This window comes from Onychomys torridus, chromosome 5 (genome assembly GCF_903995425.1).
Source record: "Onychomys torridus chromosome 5, mOncTor1.1, whole genome shotgun sequence".
Classification (NCBI taxonomy): Eukaryota; Metazoa; Chordata; class Mammalia; order Rodentia; family Cricetidae; genus Onychomys; species Onychomys torridus.
The window spans coordinates 108,937,037-108,964,128 of NC_050447.1; the positions used below are offsets into that span (position 1 = coordinate 108,937,037).

The window sequence follows — 27,092 nt, forward strand, 5'->3', positions numbered from 1 at the left end:
AATCGGTCCTGTCTCACGCTCTTGGATAAATTAAAATTCCTTTCATTGTCCTGCACATCCTACCCATGTGAAATGGGGGGAGGGGGGGTGTGCACAGAACATAAAAGACTGTCTAGTAACATATGGCTGTAGAGCCATGCAAGCCAAGAGAAGGGGAACGAGGTGCCAAGACAATGTATAGGCCAGAGCAAAGGCAGTTGTGATTGGCCCAAACAGACAACACAAGGAAAAGAGATGGACATAGGAAGCGAGCTCTACCCAGGGCTGTGAATTGTCTTCCAGAGGCAGCAAGTGGCATGTATGAAGTAGGGTGTGTTGGGAGGCTGGAGCCAGAGGATCATAAGTACAAGGCTGGGCTGGTCTGTGTCTCAAAGGTGGAGAGAAGGGAATGACTAAGGACAGGTGGGCCCAAGGGAAAGCCTGGGAAGAAATGATCAAGATGGGCTTCCTTGGCTGGCAAGTTCATTTAACTTAACGTGACTGGTTGTGTCATCTCCAAAGGAAGAATATTCTGGGTGCTCTGGAGCTCTCCCTACTGCCTATGACCTTGGGGGCTCTCTCTCACCCTTTCTCACCTCCCTGGAGTATTCCTGTGGAGAAAGTTAACTACCAAAATAAAGTCAAATCAGGGGTTTTTTTTAGATGTTTATAGATCATCTCTTCACTGAGGGACTGTTCATCAGAGAATGTTACAGGCTTGTGAGCTTGTTCACGACTGAGCTCAAATCTACACTTGGATGATGCCCTCAAAACCTTGCAGACTCTGGTGAGGAGTCTGCACCTACGCCACACACACCTGTTTACAGTGTCTGCCTTGTTGGAAGTGGAGTCAGCTATACATTTGATCTCAATTGTGTGTTGTGTGCTCTGTGGATTACCAGAATCAAATATTCCATGTGATCCAAGGGTTGCATTTGGTCACTGGAGGACCTCTGTAATTTTTGCCTCTGAAGGAAGGAGCATCTAGAGTATATTTACCTGGGCCTCATCGGGACCATTAGGTCTCAGTAAGATTATCTGTGCAAGACCACCCACAGGTGGGACATGGTCGCATCAGCTGCTAGGCAGGGCAGACCTCCTTAGCCTGCCAGTGCAACTGTGAACCTATTTTTGATGATGCCAGGTCCATACACCTAATGCCAGGATGGGGACAGTGGCCTCTAATCCAGTATATACCTCTTGTTTTTAAAAGCAAAGTTACATTGGTTTTCTCAAGTAAACCTTGTAAAGTAACCACTTAGATGGATGGCAGCAACTGAGGTACACTCAGTCCTTCTGGATAGTTGGTATCTGTATGACAATGTGACTTCTGAAGTGTGTCTCTTCAGCAGTGACGTGCCACTGCCTTTAGACACTGTCAAGAAGGAGTCCTCGGGAAAATGAAGTTTTATATTGGGTTCGGTTCCTTTAGAACGTGACTTACTGACTCAGGTACCCAGGTTGAATTTTAAATGAGTTCGCGTGTGTGGGAAAGTCCAACATCAAGAGAAGAATCATATAAAAGAGGAAGTTACCACAACGTCCTCAAGTTTACCACACAAAAGCCTCTAACTTGGATTTCATCCAAGTCCACATGACTCTGAGTTACCTCATGAAGCAGGCCTTTCTCTCTTTATTTTTTTTAACTGGCCAGGGTATTACTCTTCCATCCAGTCACTTGGTCATGCTTTTGTCCATGGTCTGTGCTTAGTGGCCACTAAAGGGCATGAGGCAGATAGGGCTGAATTTCCAAGACATCATCTCCATCCACCTCCCCTCATGTTTAACATCATGTCTACTCTTTTTCATTGTAGGCAAATGAAATGCTGCTCAGTGGGCGTAAGCTGACGGCACAGGAGGCGTGTGGCAAGGGCCTGGTCTCCCAGGTGTTTTGGCCCGGGACCTTCACCCAGGAAGTCATGGTTCGCATCAAGGAGCTGGCCTCATGCAACCCAGTTGTACGTCAAAATAGGTTTTTTTTGTTGTTGTTGTTTTTTGGGTTTTTTGTTGTTGTTGTTGTTGTTGTTTTTTTTACTTGTTTGTTTTTAAATAAAGAAAATCTTTTCCTTCACAGATTAAATTAGACTTGTACCATGTTCCAGATCTGTTTGCCTGGTCTTCATTGTAGAAATGGATGCCAGTGTGAAACTTAATACTTCCCATAGCCTATCCAGGGCTACTCCATCAGTGTTAACCATTTCTTACTGTCTGCACTTACTGTCTTACACTTCATCACAAGCTTTAGGTACACATACATGGAGTCCTGGGGCTTTTGTCTAGTAAATGTGCTGAATACTGAGTCTCCTGACAACACTGCATTTAGTGGTGCAGTGTGTGAAATATTTCAAGTGGTCAATCCAACTCCCTTCTAAGCTCATGCAGATAGACGAGCAACTGTCACAGTTAAAATTAAGCTGTGTTTTGTTTAGAAGATTCCATCCACAGTCACTCTGAGAAATTTCATTGAACTTCAGTAGAGTAGATTTCCACTCAGGGCTCCACACCATCCCATAGCAGTGGTGTGTAACAAACCACCTCTCCTGAAATAGCTTGAGCCATTTCAAGTTTCAGTATCCAATGTTCAATATCCCAGCATCCCTCTGTACCTGTGATCTGTCCCTCTGCCATGGATACCAGATCTACTAGTGTTGAAATCCTCTACACCACATGCACCTCTGCATATTCTTCAGTCACCTCTAGATGACACACAGCGCCTGTTACAGTGCACTGCTTTGTGAGTAAGTGCTCTGCTGGATTTTGAGATAGGGAAGTCTGTATATTTGGTTAAACGGTTTTGGTTTTGTTTTTTCTGCATATTTTCAGTCCAAAGTTCATTGAGTCCCAGAGATGTGGAACTCACAAGCATGCAGGGCTAACTGTACTAAGCTGTGAGTGAACTGACATGTAAAGATTTAATGGTTGCTATCCTGCATGTGAGGAAAGGTTTAGTGCCTGTAAATGACCAACTTCCTTTCTCGTTCATCACTGCCGCAGGTCCTGGAGGAATCCAAAGCCTTGGTCCGCTGTAACATGAAGATGGAGCTGGAGCAGGCCAATGAGAGGGAATGTGAAGTGCTGAAGAAGATCTGGGGCTCCGCCCAGGGCATGGACTCCATGTTGAAGTACTTGCAGAGAAAAATCGATGAGTTTTGATTGGCAGACTGAGCAGGACATCAGTGGCTCCCCATTGCCACAGTCATCCTCACCAGTAGCTCATGCTTGGAAGCAGGACTGGAGACATCCAAGCTATTTATTACCGAGGAGTTTTTAAGTACTGTAACTTTAAAATAACTACAAAGCTTCTTTGTCCAAATGTCGTTATTTTATACTCATGTATACACAGTATAAAAAAATGTAATTGAGCACCAGGCTGCTCTTAGAAACTCTGATTTCCTTGGAAGCTAGTTGTGGGTTTTTTGTTGTGTTTTTTAAAGGAATTGTGTTTTCATTTTGGGTGACAGAAGAGTTTGCAATAATGTTTGTTTAACTCATTTGGTTTTGGTTTTTTTTAAACCTAGATCACAGACCCTAAAGAGTGCAAGCCAGCCTTATCTCCCTCCCTCTACCTAAACAGATACAGAAATATCTGAAACATATCCCTGCATCTAGGAGGACAGGGGCAGTACAAGTACCTCAGTGCTGAAAAATTTAATCAAAACTAAAACCAGTTTTGTAGGAAAAACATCATTGATGGAAAATCCTACATGAACTATGAGTTCATGCTGAGATGCCCACCAGTTCTCCCTTTCTTAATGTGCCCCGTTCTTACCCAGCTAACATGAAGAAATCGGTGTCTGTGGAGGAAATTGAATGATTCAGTGTCCATGAATCCCTCCATAGCTTGAGTGCTACTTGCTAAGTTATGAATTAGCATTAGTGGATTTAAATAGTTTCCCTGACTCTTTCCAAAAGTAACTACGTAAGTGCTTCTTGTGGCTGGGTGAGAAATACTACTACTTTGCATAGTTTTGTTTGTCTATCTGCAGATATGATTGATGTATTACACCAAAAAAAGTATTTTTATGTTTATAAAGTGTAATTTTTAGGTTCACTTAGAATATATTTTATTTAATTTAAAATTCTCTTGGCACACTATTAAACACAGAAACTCCTTTAAAACCAGAAAAGAACTACCTTATATTGGACATTTATCATTTGCGGTCTCTGCTTGGCTGTCTGCCATATTCTGTGCACAGTACCGTGTCCACAAGTACCCCGTGGAGTGGGGACTGATTCCTGACTACAGGCGCCTATGACTACTTAGGTTCCTGGGCTTGCAATCATATTGAATGTATGAAGATTGAAATAAAATTGAAACCTTATTTTTGTACAGTTTTGAAGTTTATACTCAGAACTGACGCCTCCCCAGCCGTGTGGAGCGCTGTGCAGTGTGTAAATCTGCCTTTACCGTGGATGGGTTGGTACAGTATTTTTGCATCTGTGGGACCTACTCTTTTGTTCAGTAGTTTGAACTATATATAAACTGTACAATCTGTAAAGTTTTTATAGAATAAATATTCAGCTGTGAAAACTGGTTAAATAAAACTAATATTTCTTAACAAATGGGAGTGTTTCTCAATGAATTCTTCCCTTGCCAGATTTCCTGCAAGGGGGTAGGGGGGGCATTTTCTCTGGGGTTTTTTTTTTCTGTGAGGTTCACAAATGTACACAAACATTGGTGTTTGGCACAGAGAGTACAGCCCACTGTCCATGGCTACTTCTCACCTTCTCCTGGATGGATAGTGTGACTGCTCCAAAGGAAGGAAAGTGTGTTTCACCAAATTAGCACCTACAAAATAATGATACTTTAAAGGGCCATGACCCCATCCACTGCCTCTCCTGCCTGCCTCATGGCTTCTCTTACTGTATTCTTTCATGGACAACTTGATCTAGTCCATGACTTTCCTGTCCCAAGGTGTGAATCACCTGATGCTTGTGAGACAGCCCTGGGTTTGTGCCCTAGCAAATGTGTGGGAAGGTGTGCCTGAGCAGAGACTTCTCATGTGGGTATGACGGGGAGTCCAGAAGAGGGAGAGGAGAGGCCTGGGCCGTCCTGCGGTGCTACCCAGGACTTGAGAGAGTAGACATTGATCACACACACTTGTTTGTCATCCAAGTCATTGTAAGAAAACAGAACCCAGGGGCATTGGGCAGCATCACTCAGCCTATTGGTGGCCAGGCCCCAGGAAAAGTATACTTCGAGAGCTCCTGTCAAGATGAAAACGGATTATGTTCGGGTTGTATTTTTTAATTTGTCTAAGTAGCTTTAAAAAAACAAAAACAGATACCCTACCCACACAAAGCTAGCTGGCTAGGCATGGGGGAAGAATGGCCTGGTCCAGTCAATTTGTCTGTGTACTCCAACATGGGGGAAGAACGGCCCTTCTTGGCATCCTTTGAGCAAACAACTCTGGGTAGAAGAGATGGGGCCTAGTTGGATTCAAAATTAAAAACTAAGAAAAGCATTGAGCTGAATAAGAAGATTATGGTAGTCTGTCAACGAGCTATTTCTGCATCATTGGAAGCTGTACCAGTCATGCATTCAAAAGTGACCCTCACTAAGTTACTTAGCCAACTCCACCCCAGAAGGCCCTGGCCCTGGCCCTGTAGACAGTGTTCTAAACAGTGTCTCTGAAAGATTAGTAACTATCTGCTTTGGTGAAAGGGGCAATGGATGATTTTAATATAGACTTAAAACTTGGCCAGTCTATGATTCAAGGATCTAACCTAAGAGAAGAAAAGCATAAATAAAAACAAAAAAGGAGGATACCTGTTCATACAGATGCACCTGTGCCTGCCTCTGTCCTTCAACTCCAGCCCCCAGGATGCAGGGGGCACTGCCAAAGGGAAGGTCTGCCACCCGTCAGAGATGGGAGCAGTGCTCAGCTGAGTTACATGCCCCAGTCTTCATTTGCTAGGTGCTTCATAGTCTTCAGTTTTAGCCCAGAGAAAACAGGAGTCCCAAATGCTGCAGGAGCCTCTCCACAAACTCAAGTAAGCTGGGTATGATTGAGCACCATCCTGTGTTCCCAGAAGAGGATCATGTCTAGGTTCCAGACCTCTCGGTCTACAAGTCCAGGCCAGCAAGGACTATATAGTTATTTTGAGTGGGGTAGAAATAAAATCTCAGATTTAGTTAGTTTTAACGTTTCTATTTTTGTAAAGTTCACGCTGCATTCTAGAACTGGGCAAAAATAAATGCATCTCCTGTATTAAATAGGTTAGGAAATAACAAGGGCAGAGACTTACATATTCTAAAACATCGACCTAGCACATTAGAGCAATCCCCAACCAAAGGCACTGCAAAAACCATGTGCCCTTCATAATAGGATGAAAGGAAACCAATTACCAAAACATTGCGAAATCAACAACACCTTCCTGACTTACTCGGTTGTCCAAAGAAACCACAGGGTAATTAGAAAGTAATTTGAAATGAAGGACTTAAGAGCTCCGGCCACTCTTCCAGAAAACCTAGGTTCAATTCCAAGCAACCACGGGATAGCTCACAACTCTCTGGAGCTCTAGTTCCAGAGTATCTGACACCCCCATGCAGGCAAAACATCAACACACATAAAATAAATAAATCATTTAAAAATTTAAAAAGGTAGTATATAATGAAGTAAAATTGAAACACAACAGAACTTGCACAGTAAGTTAGATATTTTCTAAAGTGTGCTGGTGGTGGTGGTATGGATTCTGGAAGAACTGCAAGCAACCATGAGCCATGTCTCTGGCTCAGAGTTCCTTGTTAAAAATGTTTGAAAGACACCAAGTCAGTAACCTAACCTTACAATTTAAGAAACTAGAAAACAGAAGCCCCTAGCAAATGGAGGGAAAGAAACGAAAGATGAAAGCAGAAACAAGTGATAAGAAAACAAATCCAAAAACCCAGTGAAACCCAAAGTTGGTTCTTTACAAAGGTCAACAGAAGTGACAAGCTTCTATCAATACTGACTGAGGATAGGGAAGAATATTTAAATTTCTAAAATCAGGAATGCAGAAAGGGATAAGAATACATCATAGTAAACAAGTTCTCTTATAAAGAAAAGCCCTTCATTGGAGCTGGCTTACAGGTTCAGAATTTTAGTCCATTATCAGCATGGCAGAAAACATGGTGGCCTGCAGGTAGAAAAGGTGCTGGAGAAGGAGCTGAGAATTCTACATCCTGATCAGCAGGCAGCAGAGAAGAGCCATAGGGCCTGGCTTAAGCTTTCGAAACAACAAAGCCTACCCCCAGTGACATACTTCCTCCAACAAGGCCACACCTCCTAATCCTTTCAAATAGTGCCACTCCCTAAGCATTCAAATACATGAACCCATGGGGGTCACTCTTACTCAAACCACAAAATAAGGATGCTAAGGAGCTGGGCCTAGGGTTCCAGCCCCTAATCCCAGCTCTTGTGAGATGGAGGCAGGACAATCATGAGTTCATGGGTTAAGTAATAAGACTGTAAAAAATTAATAAGCTAATGAAATCAGTAAGTTCCTGAGAAGACTACAGAAACCTGCTCAAGAGAAACCTAAATAGATTAAAAGATCAAATCTGTAAAATAACAATAAAATTAAAAAACACTTGCCCAGGACCAAATAGCTTCACTTGTAAATCTTAACGAAAATTTTAAAAGGAATGATAACAACTCTTCACAAACTTCTTAGAGAGAGAGAGAGAGAGAGAGAGAGAGAGAGAGAGAGAGAACACTTCTACAAGGCTGGTTTTTCTCTGTTCTTAAGCAATGGACTAGAGCTGAGAGTTCAGAAATAAGCATTCACTTGTAATCCATCTTCAACAAGTGTGCTAATGTCATTCACCCAGAAAGTTATTGCCTTCAATAACTGGATGCCCATGTGGGGGGAAAAATGAATTTGGATCCTTACCTCATGCTATATACAAGGATTAACCTTAAGTGGATAAAAAAAAAATCTAAGGGATTTGTCCACAAAGACTTATGTAAGTGCATAATCTCTGATTCAGTGTTGTGCTAAAATACAAACAAACAGCAAAGAGTTTTATCAAGTGTTGAGGTCTTGTGCTTCTGACGACACTAGCAAGTACATGGCAAAGCAACTCAATGGAGAAGAATTTCACGCATGGTTAGGGTCTGGTGTCTAGAATGTATTAAACATAACACGTAAGGTTGTTTGGGGCTTTATAACAGTGCTGGTGCTGATTGAGATCAGAGCCTTGGGCATGCTTAGCAAACGTTTCACCACTGAGCTGTGTCCCAGCCCCTCTAAAGAGGTCTTGCAACTCATCAACGAAAGACAACCTGGTTTGTTTTTAACTTACATGTATGGGTGTCTGCATGTATGTGTACCACATATGTGTAGGAGCCCTCAGGTCAGAAGAGACATCAGATCCCCTGAGACTGGGGTTGTGAGTCACCATGTGGGTGCTCGGGATCAAACCCGAGTCCTCTAGAAGAGCAGCCAGTGCTCTTAACCTCTGAGTCCTCTCTCCAGCCCCACACCATGTTTTTTAAATAGGCTGAATAGATTGCTTCAGAGAAGTTATACAAGTGGCCAATAAGCATATAAAGAGATGCATCATGAGGGAATTGCAAATCAAAATATGAAACACCACTTTCTCCCAGTAGGATGGTTAGAAGAAAAAGTAGAAAATAACCAAGATTGATACAGACATGGACAATCAGAATCCCCCACAATACTGCAGAAAACAGGTTGACAGGTCTCCAAACAATGGTTATTTTATTACCCTATAGTTCCGCCCCTGGTTAGATATCCACAAGAGTTGAAAACAAGCATTCATTCAAGTAAGTTCCTGCATATGAATGTTCGCGATTGCATTTTCCACAGTGGCCTAAAAGCAGAAACAACTCAATCGACATCAAGTTGTCAACATAAATGCATGAACAATGCTTGGTGAATCCAATGGAATGTCGTGTGGCCATAAATAAAAATGAAGCCCAAGTGTGTACCACAACAAAGTTAAACCTTGTCAGATGCTTTGATGTAGAAAAAACAGACACAAAAGGTCACAGGTTTTGAAACTGGGAGAAGTTCTTGTATGAAAATGCAAAACTTTTCTGGCTGCATTTAAAATACATAGACAGGGCTGGAATGGTGGCTCAGTGGTTAAGAGCACCTATTCTTGTAAAGGACCAGAGTTCAGTTCCCAGTGTCCATATGGTGGCTCACAATCATCCATACCTCCAGCCAGGTGATCTGAAGCCCTCTTCTGACCTCTGTGGGCCCTGCATAAACATACAGCAGGCAAAACAGCCATGCAATATATTCATACAAGCTGTTTACAAAAATATACCTAAAACTGAGAAGTTGGACATTCAAAGGTGGAAAATATGCCTTGTGCAAATGTTAACCTACAAGAACCGGAGTGTCTGGGCTATTAACAGAATGCAAGAATTCCTCCAAGCAGCAGATCGACTGGGTTCTTAAGGAGGAGAATGAAAGTGAAACGTGATCTAATTACATAACATGAAAATATATACAAAATTGATAGTTCTGTTTGAAAAAAAATATGTGCAAAGCCATAAAGGGAACTCTGGGCACGTCAGTGAATGACAGAAGCCCATGTGCATGTTCCTTCCAGGAGAACAAGGTTGCTGAAGTGGGCCTGGTTCGACCAGCCCAAAGCTGCCTCACTCGATTGGACGAGAATTCTGGCCTCAGCTCCCATGAGCTCTGGCAAGATGGGGCTCCTATGGGCCATTGGACTGAGGGTCACTGGCTAGGTAAAGGAGGTTACCCTCCGTTCTGGGCTCCTGGGCCTCTCCTTCCAGAACAGCAGCTGCGCGTCCTCAAGTGAGCCCAGGTCTGTGACACAAAAGTGGCATCCCACTGTTTTTGCTGAGCTCAAGATTGGAAACAAGACACCAGGTCCAGCCTCGGTTAAGGGAGAGTGACACTCCTGGGGGGAGGTACAGGCTTGGAGGTGGGGCTGCTGCTGGGACCAGGAGCAGAGGTGGCCACCACACTTGGGAACTCTCAGACACAAAACACCCCAGACAGGCCTGACTCAACTCCCTCGCTCTCATTGGAGGAACATGAGGGTTCTGCCACTCACTGACACACGCCCAAAGCTCCCTTTACGTTTTTTGCACGTATCTGTCTTTTTAACAGCACTATCAGTTTTGTTTATATTTTTCGGGTTGAGTAGGTAGATTACACACAGGTAATGAAGTTCTATTTTCATTGGCCTTCAATGGGGAGTATTCTATGTATCATGGCTAACCCAACTTAAAACAACCCCTTTGTTTGTTTGTTTATTAGTATGACAACCCAATTGTGTGTGTGTGTGTGTGTGTGTGTGTGTGTGTGTGTGTGTGTGAGAGAGAGAGAGAGAGAGAGACAGAGAGAGAGAGAGAGAGAGAGAGAGATGGGGAGCATGCTTACCATGGCATGCGTGATGCGATATGAGGACAATGACAATATTGTGGTCAGGTCTCTTCTTCCACCTTTACATGGGTTCCAGGAATTGAACTCAGATTGCCAGGCTTGTGCTGCAAGCTCCCTCTCTCACTGAGCCTCCTCACTATCCCACTAGCCCAACTTTTACAACCAAGCTCCAGGCTCCAGTACAGGAAAATAACTTTTGCCTTATATGAACTCTTGCCATTCACTGTCTTAAGCTGGGGGGTGAAAGTCATCTGGGGCACATGCCTCACTCCTAAGTCCCCTCAGCTGACTTGCAGTATCTAATGCAGAAGTCAACAGTTGGCTGCATAGTGGTGGGTCATTCCATGGACAACAGTTGTGGGGGGATAGTGATGGGTCATTCTGTGAGCAGAGAATACCCACCAAGCTCTGGCCTTCATTATCACTGTTCATCTCTAGTGACTATGATTGCAAGAAACTTTTACTTTCCAACTAAATTACTGTAGTATTTTAAACTTCACAGACTGTCTAATTAACTAATTGTTATCACACAATCTGTTGATGGGATGTCTCTGGTCCCTTCTTATCTCAGGAAGCATCAATCAGTTTCTCTAGGAGTAACTTGCTTGAATGAGTGGAGTCCAATGTCACCACTTGAACACTGATTCCATGTAAAGATTCACAGCTTCACTATGCCATTTGTTGGGGTGGCCTGTGGTTAGAAGGACATCCAGGATCATGCTAGGTAGCTTGGGCTGCCCTGGAACTCTTGATCCTCTTGCGTCCACTTCCTGTGTGCTGGGATTATAGACGTGTACCAACACATTATGGACCACGTGAAGTTTTTAGGTTTTACCGTGAAGCCCCTGGTTTCCAGGGGAGGAGGATTGCAATGTTCTGCTTCAAGCTCAGCTGAACTTTCCTTCCCTGGCCAGTGTGGTGATTCTAATGACTGCAGCACTCAGCCAAGGAGGTGTCATGTTGGCATGGGACCGGTTTGCGGCCTCCGATTCCTCACCAAAGGCCTTCAGCAACCAACTGACTCCAACAACACAATCAGCAGAGAATTAGAAAGAGGTCGCTTGTTTAACAGGTTCCAGTCACCTCCCAGAAAGGCGGGGCACACCCTGCTGTGGCTAGACATAGTTAGACTACTGCCTAAATACTGCATCCCTAATCAGGCATCATTTGGGTATTAATAAAAGGAAAAAAAAAAACCAGAAGACTGTTGGTCTTCATATCTCATTGTAAATTTTGCTAATAGCAACCTGTTGTGACAGTCACCACTAATTTTTTCTTTTTTATTACTAGAGATAGTCTATGAAGCTGTAAGCCCTCCTACAATAAGAAATCTGCACAAACATACTATTTGGAAGAAAAAAAATCTGTAATCTTCATCCCACAAAGGGTATAATTAACATTCCCAAAAATAAAATAAAGTCTTCAGCTCTGTCCTGAGGACCATCAGACAAGGCACATCCCCTTCATGATCAGGCAGAGACTCTGCTACTCTCCATCTTGAAGATTCTGTCCTCAGCTGGGGATATTATGGGCGCAAGATCATCAAACTTGAAGTGATGTCAGCAGCCTGCCTCCAGCCGGTGGATTTGGAGATTGACAAGCTAATTAAAAAGCAAATTTGAATCAATTCATGACAAACTGCAAGAGTGCCCAGCCTCACTGAAGGTCATTGTCACACACATTTAAAGTATACAATTTGACAAGTTTCAGCAAATATGGACGCCATGGAATAATCGCCATAGTCAAGACTCTCTGAGTGTCTTTTACCTCCAAAGGCTTTGCTGTGCCTCTTGGACCCCCCTCTCTTTGGACCTTCTCTACCATCTCCCACCCCAAGCAATGCACAGAAGGGCTCTGAGTCACAATGCAGAGTGAGCTGTATATTGTATTCTTCAAAGCCTCAACTCAGGGAGGGAGGGGAGGAGGGAAGAAGGAGTAGGGAGGGAGAGGAGGTACCATTCCTTCTTAGGACACCTTGCTCTAACTTTGAGTGCCTCAGAGCCCTAGCCCCCACATGCCAGCACTTGCCCTGCCCCCCACAAGTTCTATGACACCCCTCTTTACATTTCTTGCCCAGGGCAGGCATGCTCTATACAGTCTGTGGTCAGTACCAAACACTGGGTGCCAGGGGTTTGGTGCATGAAACCATTTGCCGCAGCCTTGCCTCTCTTCCACATGCCATAGAACTACAAACTCAGGGGGCGTCAGGTCTCCCTGCCAGAGCTTCTTCCCTTTAGTCTGCTATGCTCATGGAGTCTTCCTCATCAGCTCTGTCCTGCATCCTGTAGTGCAGCCGGAGCTGCAGACTCTTCCATACTCTCTGTTCTCATCACTACCTGTCTGAGCTGGCTCTTTCCAAAGATGTCGCCCCTCCACTCATCAGGTCCTACACCACTGGGATGCCAGTAGTGCTGAGAATGGCCCCCATGCCTGTCTTAAGCCCTGCATATTTCTAGTGCAGGACTGGTGTTCAAATGTCAGGAAACCATGAAAATCGTCCTCCATACACCCTGGGAAAGTGACATGAACAGTAGTACAGTCTTCACACAGACTAGAAGATTGAGTCTGTGCAAAGTGCCAGCTTCACTTTGTGCCTCAAAATGGGCATCAAAACAGTGGCACTTACTGAGTAGATGGGGCTTTCGGACATCCCATGGGATGCTGGTGAAATAAACACATAAACAAACAAACAAACAAATAAATAAATAAATAAATAAGCAAGCAAGCAAAGGACATGACTGCTCCTAAGTATGGTGGGGGAGAAAGTTTATTGTAGATATGTGGGAGAGCATAGTCAGTGGCAGGAAGCTCTGGGAGACTCCTGAGTGGACATGACCAGACTGAACTGGGTCACGTAGGGAGAGAGGGGGAGGGGAAGAAGAGGGGAGAGAGGGGGAGGCAGGTGCAGCACCCAGGAGGCCAAAGGTATAAGAAGGGAGGGGAAACCAAAACGTCTGGATTATATAGAGAAAAGCCCTGGGGGAAGGGCAGCCCAGCCCCTGGGCTGGAAAGTTCAGGTTTAAGGGTGAGGTTTATGCTGTGATCCATACTCTGTAACAGGTAGGGACTGAAGGATGCTGGGAGAACTGGCAGCCAGGTCTGCTGTAATATGTTAAATGGGCACCTTAGCTGTTTTTCCCGGCTTGAAACTTAACAGCTGGCCCTGGGAGGGCAGGGCTGTCGTCCCAGATACTCCTGGGCTGACGCGTGATGATCGCTTCACACTGACACAAGAGGGTCACAAATTCAAGTTCTAGTTGAGGCTATCCAATGAGTTCAAGCTGCACAACTTAGAAAGATTCTGTCTCAAAATAAAATGTACAGAGGATGTAAATTAGATCAAAGGACCTTACTCCATATTGTATGGAAATACTGCAAGGCAACGAATTACTCTGTGAAATTGCTATATGCTAATAAAAGTAAAGCCAAACAAAAAATAAAATAGTAAAATATAAAGGAGAAAAGGTATTGCTCTAATGTATCTGCCTAACAATGTCAGGCCCTAAATTCAATCCCCAGCATACATTTTTTTAAATAAATAAGTAAAACTCCACAGGAGGAGGATGCAGACTTGGAAGACGACACTAACCCAGAAAGAAAATATCATAAATCATATGATAGTAAGATTAAGAAATCCCCATCATCGCTGGAAAGGCAGGTCACCTGTAGTCAGCTGCCTAGCACTGGGAGCAGTACCTCATGTAAACTGACTCGGAAAGAGGAAGGCGTTAGTTAGAGTTCGGAAGTCCCCATCCATGCTAACTGGCCTGTTGCTGTGGACCTGTGGTGAGGAAACATGACAGCAGAGCAGAATGGCTGACTTCATGGCAGGGGAGAGAAAGAGGAAGAGAAGCCAGGGCTCACCACCCCCTTCAAGTGCCACTGCCTGGAGGACCAGCCTCCAGCAGCTCAGGGCTCAAAGGGAAGCCACAGAGGCAGTCGGCACCTACTAAGACTTTTTTATCTGAGGGAATTAGGGAAAAAGGCACTCACACTCTCTCTTGATGATTTCCCACTTTACTCTCTATTCTGTGTTCTTTCTACAGCATACATTTTCCCCTACAGCTTATGTACCTCAACAAAGTTTTCCAGGCAACATAAGAATTACAAAATGTGGTTATATTCTATTTTTCAAGTGAATGATTATAATGAATACAGGTTAAAAACATGTTTTCCATCTCCCTTACATGATTAAAAACAAAGCCACCCTGATAACCCACAGACATTTACATCTAAGTAACTTGTTACAAATTAACAGAACATAAGCAAGCAAGGGGCATTTTTTTCTCTCTCAGTCAGCTCTTTTGTTGGCAGGCTGCATACTGCAGTTACAAAGAAAAAAATCAATCATTTTATTATTTATCTTGAAGGGTAATCTTTTAAGGAATCTTAAAGGAATCACAAACCTAAACTTTATATATAGAAAAGAATCAGTCAGCTCTACTTTAAATCTTTAGGGCACATACCCACTCATCAATAGCTTTTTATATCAGGAGATTGAGGACGGAAATGGGTATAAGGAATTAACCATCAGCTTTGGTCATCAACCAATCCCAGCAAAGAAAGTATGTTAGCCAGTAATAACTGGGCTGCTTTGTGGTTTTGACCTCAGCTATGTGTCCTTATGAACTTTAGATTGTTTTCTGGGGTTTTTCATTTCAAAGTTATTATCAAGACAGGGAGTGACGGCAGAAAGCAGAAAGATATATAAGGCATGAAGAAACTAGCAGCATTTGGCTGGTTAAGTATTCAGGCTTTGGAGGAGCACAGTTCAGCTGAGATTCATGTGGATGAGGACTCAGAAGCTTCCAGTCTGAGGAAACAAGACCAGCTGAGGAACTGGCAAGGTGAGGTAGCTGTGGCTTGTTCTGTGTCTCTGATCTTCCAGCATTCACCCCAATAACTGGCCTCAGGTTTGTTTTTATTAATAAGACCATTTAAGATTCATGCTACAGATAGGGAAATGTGTTTAATATGTACTAGGCAAGGATTCTGATCTTTAATGAATGAAGAGTTGCTATAAGTTACTAAGGGAAAAAAAGCAGGGTAAAATGGGCCAAAGAAATCAACAGACAGAAGCCAGTCTGGATGACAGGTGCAAAACAACACAAGGTACCCATGCCGTTGACTGTGAGCATGAACGCATAGGAGTGATAGGCTCGGTGACATATGTTATCATGATAAATAGCAAAAGAAGTTAATTCAGAAAAAAAGTAAGTTCTTTACAAAAGCTGGTAAAGAAGAAGGAAGGAAGGAGAGAGAAGAAAAGAGAAAGGGAAAGGAAAAGAAGGAAGGAGGGAGAAAGGAAGGGAGGAAGAAAGGAAGGGAGGAGAGAAAAGGAGGGGAAAGAAGAGGAAGAAAGGAAAAGGAGGAGAGAGGGAGGGGAGTCAGGGAGGAAGGAGGAAGGGAGGGAGGGAGGAGAGAGGGAGGGGAGTCAGGGAGGAAGGAGGGAGGAAGGAAGGGAGGAGAGAGGGAGGGGAGTCAGGGAGGGAGGAGGGAGGAAGGAAGGGAGGAGAGAGGGAGGGGAGTCAGGGAGGAAGGAGGGAGGGAGGAGAGAGGGATGATGCAAATGTGGCAGTGTCCCCTGAGAGCCAGGTAAAACAGAAAAATAGCCATGCTTGCTGGCCAAGCAATGTCTTCCAATATGGTTTTATTTATTTACCTGTCTGTGTGTTTCCTTGTGTATGTATGAACCACATGCATGCAGGAACTCACCCAGGCCAGAAGAGGGAGTCAGATCACCTGGAACTGGAGCTATAGATGGTTATAAGCCACTACATGGGTGCTGGCAACCAAATCAGGGTCCTCCGCAAGAGCAGTAAGTGCTCTTAACCACAGAGCCACCTCTCTCCCCTCACTTCAATTTTTTATTTCCTCGAAGCAAGTTTTAGAACCCTCCCACTGATTAAGAAGCTAAACGGCTGGGGCTCTGATTTGTGATGGTTTGAACTTTACTACAGTGGGAAAGGAATGTGCATCCAGCAAAAATCTCACTTGCATGAGTTCTTTCCCTTGGACTGGGAAAACCAAAAGGAAACACCAGTGTCCACATGGGATGCTGCTAAGCCAGAGTGTTGGAAGGTCAGGTGTCTTAAACACGTTGCTGACTCGTGATTGGTTAGTTGGCTCTAACCCCAGCCTAAGCCAAGCAATGTCAGTGTCTCATTTCTGACAGCTCAGTGTCCCTTGCTATCATCCTTTGTGGTCCTTTTTGCTTCATGAAACAGAGTTCAAAGCTCCCCGCAGACTGGCTTCTGTGCCATAAATAAACTCTGGCGTGCTTCTTAGAGCCGCTTGTGTTATGACCATAAAAACGCAATGAGCTCCCCGAATTCTAAACTGAAGAGTGTGCTGGTCTCAAGTCAGCAACTGGCCCGCAGATTTTACTACACAGAGGTAAAGGGAGGGAGGCTGGGTGACAGGCGGGAGCTGGCTGGGTGGAGAAGAGACCTCCAGACACCGGAGAAACTTGAACAAGTCAGAAGCTGGAAACAAAGAAAAGTCTCTGTGTCACACAAAGGAACAGGAGAACTATTTTACTTTTGAAATAGCTTGGCAAGGCGATTTTTCTGGGAAAAAGATGGTGTAGCAAGACGCAAACCTGGCCAGCAAGCACACTCGGTCAAGACAGCTTCCCTTTGTTTGCCCCGACGTAGGTGGTATCTCCATCTCATCGCACTGGTGGGAACTCACAATCCAATGCAATTGGTTAACTGGTACAAAGGAGAAGAATCAGAAAATGAGTCCTCGCTAGACTAACGACCTCTGATAGAAACAAAATCGTTTATAACAGGTGAGAGAAGCAAGGCTTCAGGGAAGAAAAGGTGAGAGAGTCTGGGCCAGAGTCCTTGTCTGTCCCAAGCCAAAGGCCGAATCTTCTGCCTTGTGTCCAGATGCTTGCTTCGAGCCACCTTCTCAGGAATGGTGACTTGCTCAGAACCCCCTCCCCCAAAATAGCTGATCATGGTAATGGGGGGCAGGCACCAGGAACTTTTGTGCCTATGACTCCATTAACCAAAATTTCAATTCTATGAGTCAAAAAAAAATTATTACCTCTTTAGTCATAAAGTATTTTCTAAATTAAAAAAACAAGGCTGGGCAGTGGTGGCATACACTTTTATTCCCAGCACTCGGGAGGCAGAGGCAGTTTGAGGCCAGCCTGGGCTACAGAGCGAGATCCAGGAAAGGCACAAAGCTACACAGAGAAACTCTGTCTCGAAAAACCAAATAAATAAATAATAAAAAATAAAAAAACAAAGCAACTTCCCCTCTCATTTATCAGAGATGGGGCTGGTCATTGCGGGATTTGGGTGTTGAGGGTTGGAGCCCTGGTGCAAATGTTAACAGATACAGAGGTTAGATTGGGAAGAAGACAAAGTTCTCGAGGTGGGGGCAATGTCTGTACAACCTTGGAAACATGCGTGCGCGCGTGCACGTGCACACACACACATACACACACACACACACACACACACACACACACACACACACACACACGTGTGTTTGTCTCTTTGTATTTCACAGACTTCTTTGTGCAGGTTTGTGGTCCTAAGGATGAACCCTGGGCCTTGAACATGCCAGACAAGTGTTCCACCCCTGAGCTACACCTCCAGCCCTGTGAATATATCCAGTCGTGCAGAACTACATGCTTAAAAGCTGGTAAGATTATAAACTTCATACTCTGTGTTTTACCATGATTTAACATAAGCAGACAGTTTTTAAAAGGTTATTGCACACCTTTAATCTCAATAACAAAGGCAGAGGGATCTCTGTGAGTTCGGGGCCACCCTGATCTACACAGTGAGTTCCAGGACAGCCAGAGCTATGGAATAGAGATACCATATCTCAAATAAATAAGGTTCCACAGAATTTGTTTACCTCTTTGATGTGAGTGTTTGAATCCTGGAGACAAAATGTGTCTGATATTCTTGATCAACAAAAATTGTGTGTGTGTGTGTGTGTGTGTGTGTGTGTTTATCCCATCAAGAGGAGTCCTGCCCAGAGCAGGCTCTACAGTACAAGGAACTTGACCTTTTCAAAGCAGAAAAAAGTGAAGGATTTGCACATCAGTGAGGCAATGATCTATTCAGCTGACACGGGACCCCTGGCGTGCCAGGCATGCAGGCAAGACTAGTTTGTATTGTTGTTTTGCGTATGTTCCTACTTTGCCTTTTCACGGATGATATCTGGTGTCACAGACACAGGGGAGAGTGTCCATAATCCGGGTGTGCCCTTCGCCTGAGGAAGCCACCAACATTCCATCTTCCACCGTCAGGTCCCTGTAGCTTGTCTTTCCATGTGGGGATGTGGCCTCCAGTCATTCTCACAGGTTTGCCTCAGAGGTCCAAAAGCCCAGCAAAGACCACTTTGTGGGGAGATTGAAAGGGAGCTAAGATTCTAGAAAATTCTGAATGGAAACCGCAGTTGCAAGCCAGAATGGATTGTTCACAGCAGCTTCTTTTGAGTGTCTGTCTTGGGTTCGGCAGGAACACTAGAAAATCTGCCACTTAAGGATACAAAAAGAGCAGCAGACAGTCAGGAGGGGGACAGGGAGGGGGACAGGGTGGGAGGAAGTGTTGATGAGCCAAGCAACTGGATCCCAGTTCTCCCAGCGTCCCCAGCTCCAGCCTTGTTCACAGCCTCTGGCCCCATCTGGCTGTGACTGAGGAAGTACAGGCCCAGAGCCCGCAGAAAGCAACCTTGGGGCAGCTCCAGTTTCAGCTGAACTGGACCACGTGTTATCCTGGGACCAGTAACCTGACACCGGCCCTCAGAGCCAATTCTGGCTTTTGGCTCTGGTGGCATGGGAAGTTGAGGCCACTTAACAGGCACAGCAGAAATGTCTGTGCTGTTCCTCCAGCGAGTTGGCCAACGCTTGCAGAGAGTCAGGTCTTTGATGGAATGGATTTGGATACAAATCAGATACTTAAATGAATGCTTTTCCTCTCTGGCAGCGCCCGCCCGGTTCAGCCTAGCCACAGGTTTATTTTCATATAAGATTTGGACTTCTTTTAAAGTGTGGTCTTCTTGATGACACCACAGACCATGTGGCTGCACCCCAGAGTTCACAGATTGCTGCCAGGCCATAGAGAGGGAACAGGTCATCCCAGCTCACCTTTCTGGCTGAAGTGTGGTTGTGAGGAAACCGATTCATTTGTCTGCTGGCTGCACATGGTTTTGTTATTTAATCACTAGGTTTGGGGTTTACGCCAAGCAGCAACTAGCATCTGCTATCTTTCAAAAAGAAGAAACACGATAAATTCGCTCACTTCTCTTTCTCTCTCTCTCTCTTTTTTTTAAAGATCTATTTATTATTTATACAGTGTTCTTTTGGCCAGAAGAGGGCACCAGATCTCATCACAGATGGTTGTGAGCTACCATGTGGTTGCTGGGAAATGAACTCAGGACCTCTGGAAGAGCAGCCAGTGCTCTTAACCTCTGAGCCAACTCTCCAGCCCCCACTCACTTTTTTTTCCAGCTCCTGGGCTAAATGGGAAAAAGAAGAGGAAGGAAGGCTCTGAGATATTCATTGTGGTGCAAGCAATCTTGCTTCCTTTTGACAAGTAGAATTTTGTGAAAGACTTTTTTTTTTTAACATAAATTAAACTGAGACATTTATAAATATTTTACAAGGCACCTATTCCTTCATCCATTTTGTTTTATTTAATTTATTTTGAGACAGGTCTCACGTAACCTAGACAGTCCTGGAACTTGCTGTGCATCTGAGAATGACTTTGAACTCCAGATCATCCTGTTTCTGCCTCCCAAGCACTGAGATCTCACCTGTGTGCCATCGTGTCCAGCTTCCTCCCAGCACTTCTAAAGAAAGCCTGAAGAAATGTGAAGATCTTTGCTCACTTTCTGTCCTGGGCCCTGGCCAAGAGCTGAACCTATACCCCTGGCTGCTTGTTGCTAAGGCCAGCACTCAGTGACATTTGGAACAGCCTTTGTAGGAAGTGCAAGGATCCAGCAACCCACTCTTGTGGGGTTCCAGGAAGCCTTGGAGCTGACATCTCTCTTGGCAAAACTGGTAGGACATTTTTCCATCAGGATGTCATCCAGGACAAGCCCTTGCCTCTCTGCTCACCATGTCATGTGCTTCTGCTACTGCCCTGCAGAGGGCGCATGTCGCAGCCAAGCTTGCCCTCAGCCTGATTTCCCCCAGGTGTGCGCTCTCCTGTAAGCTCCTTTCTCCTCTCCTCTTCCTACCCCTGCCTCAGTCAGTGACATGGAACATCTGTTACACCAGGAATGATGAGCCTAAGACACGGGGTTAAAAGTATTACCCTTAATCTAACAGAATTGTGTCTTCTTTTGTTTTTTATTTTTCAAGACAATGTTTCTTTGTATAGCTTTGGCTGTCCTGGAACTCACTCTGTTGCCCAGGCTGGCTTCGAACTCACAGAGATCCGCCTGCCTCTGCCTCTCCGAGTGCTGGGATTAATGGTGTGCGCTACCACTGCCCAGCTTGCCAGGGCAGTTCCAGATTGGGGAGTTTAAAGATCTGAAGGCTGTGCTCAGACCTAGAATCAGGGCTTCCTGCCACATGTTTCTCTCTGGCCCATGGGACAGCAGAGTCCCCATTCAGTCCTTCCAAGAAATCCACAACCTTTAGACTGGGAGCAAATGTGCTGAGTGAACAGTAATTCCTTTGCAATCTCACAGGAGAGAAATAGACAGTTGTCCACTAAACAAAATGTCAAATTTCCTGGAGCATACAGGAGTCTGGTAGTGACATCCATTCCAGGATTCATGGTATCAAAGAAGATAGCCCTGGTGAATAAGGCTTCCCGTGGAGGGCTTAAGCACTCAGGGTTAGGAGGGCCCTTCTTAGTGGTTTCAGAGGTGGGTGTTTCGTGTCATGCAGTTGATGAGTAGCTTCCAGTCTGGTTGTGCTTGACTCCTGGGGCAGAGGAGGGGCAAGTGTCGGCCCTTTAGTTAACATGTGGCCATCTTACAGAGTATGCCACTGGTGGCCTCTAATAACTTACAGGCTTGACAGGCCCCCTCTGGGTAAGTGAAGACTCCAGACTCGGTCACAGTACGGTACCAACCACCTCTTTTAGAGCAGCTGGAAGGGTAAAGAGAGAAAGAGACCGCTGCAGGTTTGTGTGGCCTGTATACCCTGGCTTAAGCCTGATGATGTTACAAATCCATTCCCCAAATCACACTTGACGGTGAAAGATTAAACTCTTCTCTACAATCAGGAGCGAAACAAGGCTGCTCACACCCCACCCCCCAAATTCTGCTCAGTGTGGCAGAGGAAGCCCTAAGCAGAGTACCCAGGCAAGAGAAAGAAACACAAGTATACAAACCACAAGGGACGAAGCCACGTGCCTCTGTCTGCAAACATGTCCTTACACAGGGGACACCTGAAACACATTAGAACTAATAAGCAAATCCAGGATATAAAATTAACATGAAAAATTCAATTGCATTTCTATACATGAACGATAAACTATCTTCCTCAAAAGTGATGAAAACTTTTTTTTCATAACAGCTACAGAATTAAACATTTAGGAATAAATTTGACTAAGGAGGTGAAGAACTATTCATGGACAATAAAACACTGATGAAAGAACTAGAGAGAAGCCAGGGCAGTGGTGGCGCACGCCTGTAGTCCCAGCACTCGGGAGGCAGAGGCAGGTGGATCTCTGTGAGTTCGAGGCCAGCCTGGTCTACAGAGCTAGTCCAGGACAGGCACCAAAGCTACAGAGAAACCTTGTCTCAAAAAACCAAAAAAGAAAAGAAAAGAAAGAAAGAAAGAAAGAACGAACGAAAGAAAGAAAGAAAGAAAGAAAGAAAAAGAAAGAACCAGAGAGGGGTGTGGGCAGGACTCCTGTTCTGCCTGCACACTGCCTCTGAAGAACACACAATAAACCTGCTGGGTCTTTTTAAAGGGTGGAGGGAGACTTGAGGAAGACACAAACAAATGGAAAAACACCTCATGTAGATAGACTTGAAGAACCTATATGGATGAAATGTTCACAGAATCCCAAACTATCTAAAATTAACACAATCCCAATCCAAACAGAAATCCAACCCAAACACACACACACACACACACACACACACACACACACACACACACACTAAACAAACAAAAACCCAGTAAACAGGCAGAGAATGAAGTCAGAAGGATCACTTTTCTTCTGTTTTGTTTTTTTGTTTGTTGTTTGTTGTTGTTGCTTGAGACAGGGTTTTTCTGTGTAGCCCTGGCTTTCTTGGAACTCACTCTGTAGACCAGGTTTTCTTCAAACTCAGAGATCCACCTGCCTCTTTCTCCCAAGTGCTGGGATTAAAGGCGTGCTCTATCACCACCCAGTGGACCACATTCTTTGATTTCCAAATCTACCATAAGCCTCCAGTAATGAGAATGTCACATTACTGACATAAAACAGTTTGGCAGATCAATGACACGGAACAGGGTCAGGAATAAACCCAAGCACTTTTAATCAGTTGACTCTTCAAAATGACACTGAGATACACAAAAGAGAAAGGAAACCCCAGCAAAGCATTCTGGGAAAACCAGATAGCCACATGCAAAAGGATGAGATTTGTACTCCACCATACCACACAGAAAAGTCAGCTCAAGTGGACTGAAGGCATTGATGTGAGGCCCGAGGTTATAAAACCACAGAAAACACAGGGGGCAAATTCAGTGACAGCGTATGGGAACAGTTTCTTAGATATGATCTCAAAGCATAGGCAGACTCTAAAATACCAAACTCAAAAACTTCTGTGCAGCAAAGAAGAGACAACCTACAAAACCAGAGAGGCTATTTGTGAGCATCTCAGCTGATGAGTGGTTAGTGTAAAGTACCTAGTAAACTCAAACCTAAACAGTGAAAATAACAGCAACACCTGTTACATTAGGAATGATGAGCCCAAGACACAGCAAAGTATTTACCCCACACCAGAACTGAAGTTTTCATAAAGGATCGATACTGTGGAAAGAATCAGCAAGTGAATTCTCAGACAGAGAAGTGTACCCCTGAGAGGGAAAGGAGACCTTTTATAGCAGTTAAGAGAAGTTTCCTGGCCTTGCTTCCAAGCTATTTGTGTTGGATCAGGAGGTAGATTTTAAACACCACTTACCCCTCCTGAGAATGGATAATGGAGACACCAGGGATCACAAAGTTAGGCTTTAATGATCTCTATCGACAGCACAAGTCCCTGGGTTAGGTGGCACACAGTAAGGGACCTGATTGCTGGAGAGTGGGGTAAGAGTATGAGTACACAGAAAGACAGGCACATTTATTTATATCTTTCCACAGTGTCAGCATTCACCGAGTAACAGTAAAATCTACAAGGCCCATCAGTTTCAGTGGCAGCCATGTGCCAGATCATTACACCCACCCTGGTTGTCTGGCTGAGGTGAACTCCGTTTCTTCCATTCCAGTCTCAATTATGAACTCTCATAGCACACAGCACATGGCAAGTCCATCTCTGTGCACATATGTGGTTGATAGGACAAATGCAAGATAAAGAGGCCATCAGCATTGGAAAGGTTTCAGAACTGGGCTGAGGGAATCTGTACTGGGAAGACAGCAAGGAGACTAGGGTCAGGAAACAGCTGCTGCTGAAGCTACTGGAATCGTTTGGAGAGTGAAACTGTGGAATGAAGCTTCAGGGTGCAAAGTTGAACCGGGGTCCAAGAGCAGGAAATGGCGAGTTCAGGTTCAGGTCTAGATGGGTAAAAAGTTAGATGAGCTGGTAGTCCCAAACCGCAATGACATTGGGACAAAGAAGATAAACGGAAGCTTCAGGGACAGTTGGGAGTCCTCCACTCTCCAATCTCTGAAGCATACACCAGCTATCACATGCTAGATTGGTGGGGCATGACCACCACAGTGTTAGGTGTCCCGCACCCTTCCTGTCTGGTGTGTCTGTTAAGTTCTTGGGCCCGGTTTCTCTGATATGACTGTGACACACCCGTGTGCTCCTTCAGTCTCAATTCGCCCTGATAAATATGTATAAGGCAGTTCCTTTCTACTTCCAGAAGCACCATTTGTCAGTCTATGCTAGAGGAGTGCCGTTTGTACCTGATGGTGTAGTTTGTGGCTCTACCCAGGGCTCCCCTCAAAATGGAGGAAAAGGGCTCCTTAAAGAGTCGTCTCTCAGGCAAAGCACAGCCTGAAACACGACAACAGCATTTTACCGCTCTACTGCACAGCAGAGCAGCTTAGGGGTCGGACATAGCTTATTTTCAACACCGATTTCAATTCTTACTGTGAGCCCTTTATTTTTTGGCCTTTCTGTCTCTATAATAAGCTATTTGCAACATTGGCAAAGAACCTGAAGAGACATTTGCAAACAAAACAACAACAAAAACATAGAGACGGCCAAAGAGTATGTGAAAAAAAGAGTCCAATGTCACCAACCATCATAGGAATGCAAACTACACCCACTAAGGAAGACATGAGAAGAGTTACTGTAGACTAAGGACGCCCTCTACCCAGTTTCCCCAGAGTGGACTGAAGCACAGCCACTGGGGAAACGCAGACATTTTGTTTTGGTTTTGAGATCATATTCTACTATGGGGAATTTGTTTATGCTTCTAATAACATCAGGGGAGAAATGTTGATTTTCTCACTTGTGAACATGGGTCACTGAGTATTTATGCCCGTCACTTAGGCAACTGGGTCGACCTTAACTAGTTCAGGCACTCTCAGCTTCTGTATATTACCATCATTCCATCATCCACCGTATTGACTTTTCTCATTGCTGTGACTAAATGTGAGACAAGAAACAATTTAAGGGAGGAGAGGGTCATTCTGGCTTATAGCTCTAGGGGACATGTTCCACCATGACAGGGAAGGCACTGGGGCAGGAGCAGGAGGCTGGCTGGTCACATCACATCTGCAGCAAAGATGCCCAGAGTGAACAGGAAATGGGACAGGCTCTAAGAGGCTCTGCCTTCTACGGTTCTACAACTTCTCCAAAATAGCATCACCAGCTAAGGACCAAGGGTTCAAATGCAGGTGCCTATGGGGGACATTTCACATTCAAACCACAACATCCATCAATCAGTGACTAAGTTACTTGCCAGGGCCTGGAAATACAAAGGTTGACAAGCAGAATGTCTATAAGGTGGGATTCACTAGTATATATTTCTTAAAAAGGAAGGGGATTCTGACACAGGCTGGAAACACAAATGAACTTTGAGGACATCATACTGAGAAGCCAGTCACCAGCAGACAAGTGCTGCATCATCCCACTTATACAACAAGCACACTCAAGAACAGAGGTTTCCAGAGCCTGGGGCAAGGTGAAACAGTTACTATGTACTAAGAATGGAGTTTCTGCCTGGGTTTGAAAAAGTTCCAGAAGTGGATAATGGCAGCGGTTGTTCAGGGTAAATGTGAATACTACCAAAGGGTTCTATGCTGAATGCAATTATCTTAGTCCATTTTATAAGTTCACCACAATTAAACAAGCAAAAAAGAAAGGAAAAAGAATTGCCAAACTATGGTTCCGGCCTACAGGGAAGTCTTACTTCAGACTGGGAAGGATGCAGTCTTAGAACTGACCATTTCATGCAGGGTGGAAAGCTGTACAACACAGAGACCTCAGGATGAGTGGAGCCCAGACCCCCCTGGGGGGCACCAACTTTATCAAGGGTCTCTGAGGGCTGACCCCAATGCTGACTCCCAAGTGTAGCCAGGTCAAATGCACGTGTGGACTGCTGACTGTGGGCCGTGGAAGGAGAACAGTGGTGTTCCTCATCAGGAAGGACAGCAAGTGTCTGAAAAAGCTTGGTGTCTGCTGTGGATATCTGTACACTGTGAATGTGTTTCTCTGATTGGTTAATAAATAAAGTGCTAATTGGCCAGTAGCCAGGCAGGAAGTATAGGCGGGACAAAGAAAGAGGAGAATTCAGGAAATGGGAAGGCTGGGTCAGGAGATGCTGCTAGCCACCGCCACCATAAGAAGTAAGATGTAAAGTACTGGTAAACCACAAGCCATGTGACAACTTATAGATTAATATAAATGGGTTAATTTAAGATAGAAGATCTAGACAGCAAGAAGCCTGAGCCATTAGGCCAAACAGTTTAAATAATATAAACGTCTGTGTGTTAACTGGGTCTAAGTGGCTGCGGCCCAGGCAGGAGTGGAGTAACTCCAGCTACAGGTATCTGAGGAACTTCAAGTAGCTTATTTGTCTGGAAAAAATGACATGTCAGGGTAGGAAGAAGAGGCCACAGAGACAGACCTTTTAGCCTAGTGATGGGGTGGAAATCCCAGGGACATGCTGACATTGTGATTGTCCTTCTGTCCAGCTGATTTCAGTAGATAGTCACTATTGTAGTTTCATTCTGTTGATGTGATAAAACACTCTGACAAAAAGCATCTTAAGGTAGTGTCTTAGTCAGTGTTCTGTTGCTGTGAAGAGACACCATGACCATGGCAACTATTATGAAAGAAAGCATTTAATTGGGGGCTTGCTTACAGTTTCAGAGGTTTAGTCGTCTATTATTAACATGGCAAGGAGCATGGCAGCTTTCAGGAAGCCATGGTGCTGGAGCAGTAGCTGAGAGCTAATCTCTCTGAGGCCAAGTGAGAGAGATTGAGCCTGGCATGGGCATTTGAAGCCATAACGCTCATCCTCCAGTGATATACTTCTTCAAACAAGGATACATCTCTTAATCCTTCTAATCCTTTCAAAGAGTTTCACTTCCTGGTGACTAAGCAGTCAAACATATGAGCATATGGGGGCCATTCTTATTCAAACTACC

At 44.6% G+C, this 27,092-nt stretch overlaps 1 protein-coding gene across 2 annotated transcripts in view; it reads left to right on the plus strand.

Moving 5' to 3' along the window:
- The window catches only part of Cdyl (chromodomain Y like), a 149,960-nt gene extending 145,418 nt beyond the window's left edge, over positions 1-4,542 (plus strand). For both annotated transcript variants that reach the window (XM_036188842.1, XM_036188843.1), the window contains 2 exons: positions 1,794-1,937; positions 2,974-4,542. In XM_036188842.1, the coding sequence (XP_036044735.1) occupies positions 1,794-1,937; positions 2,974-3,132 (303 nt within the window). In that variant the 3' untranslated portion in view covers positions 3,133-4,542. The remainder of the gene's footprint in view (positions 1-1,793; positions 1,938-2,973) is intronic.
- Positions 4,543-27,092: the final 22,550 nt, after the last annotated feature.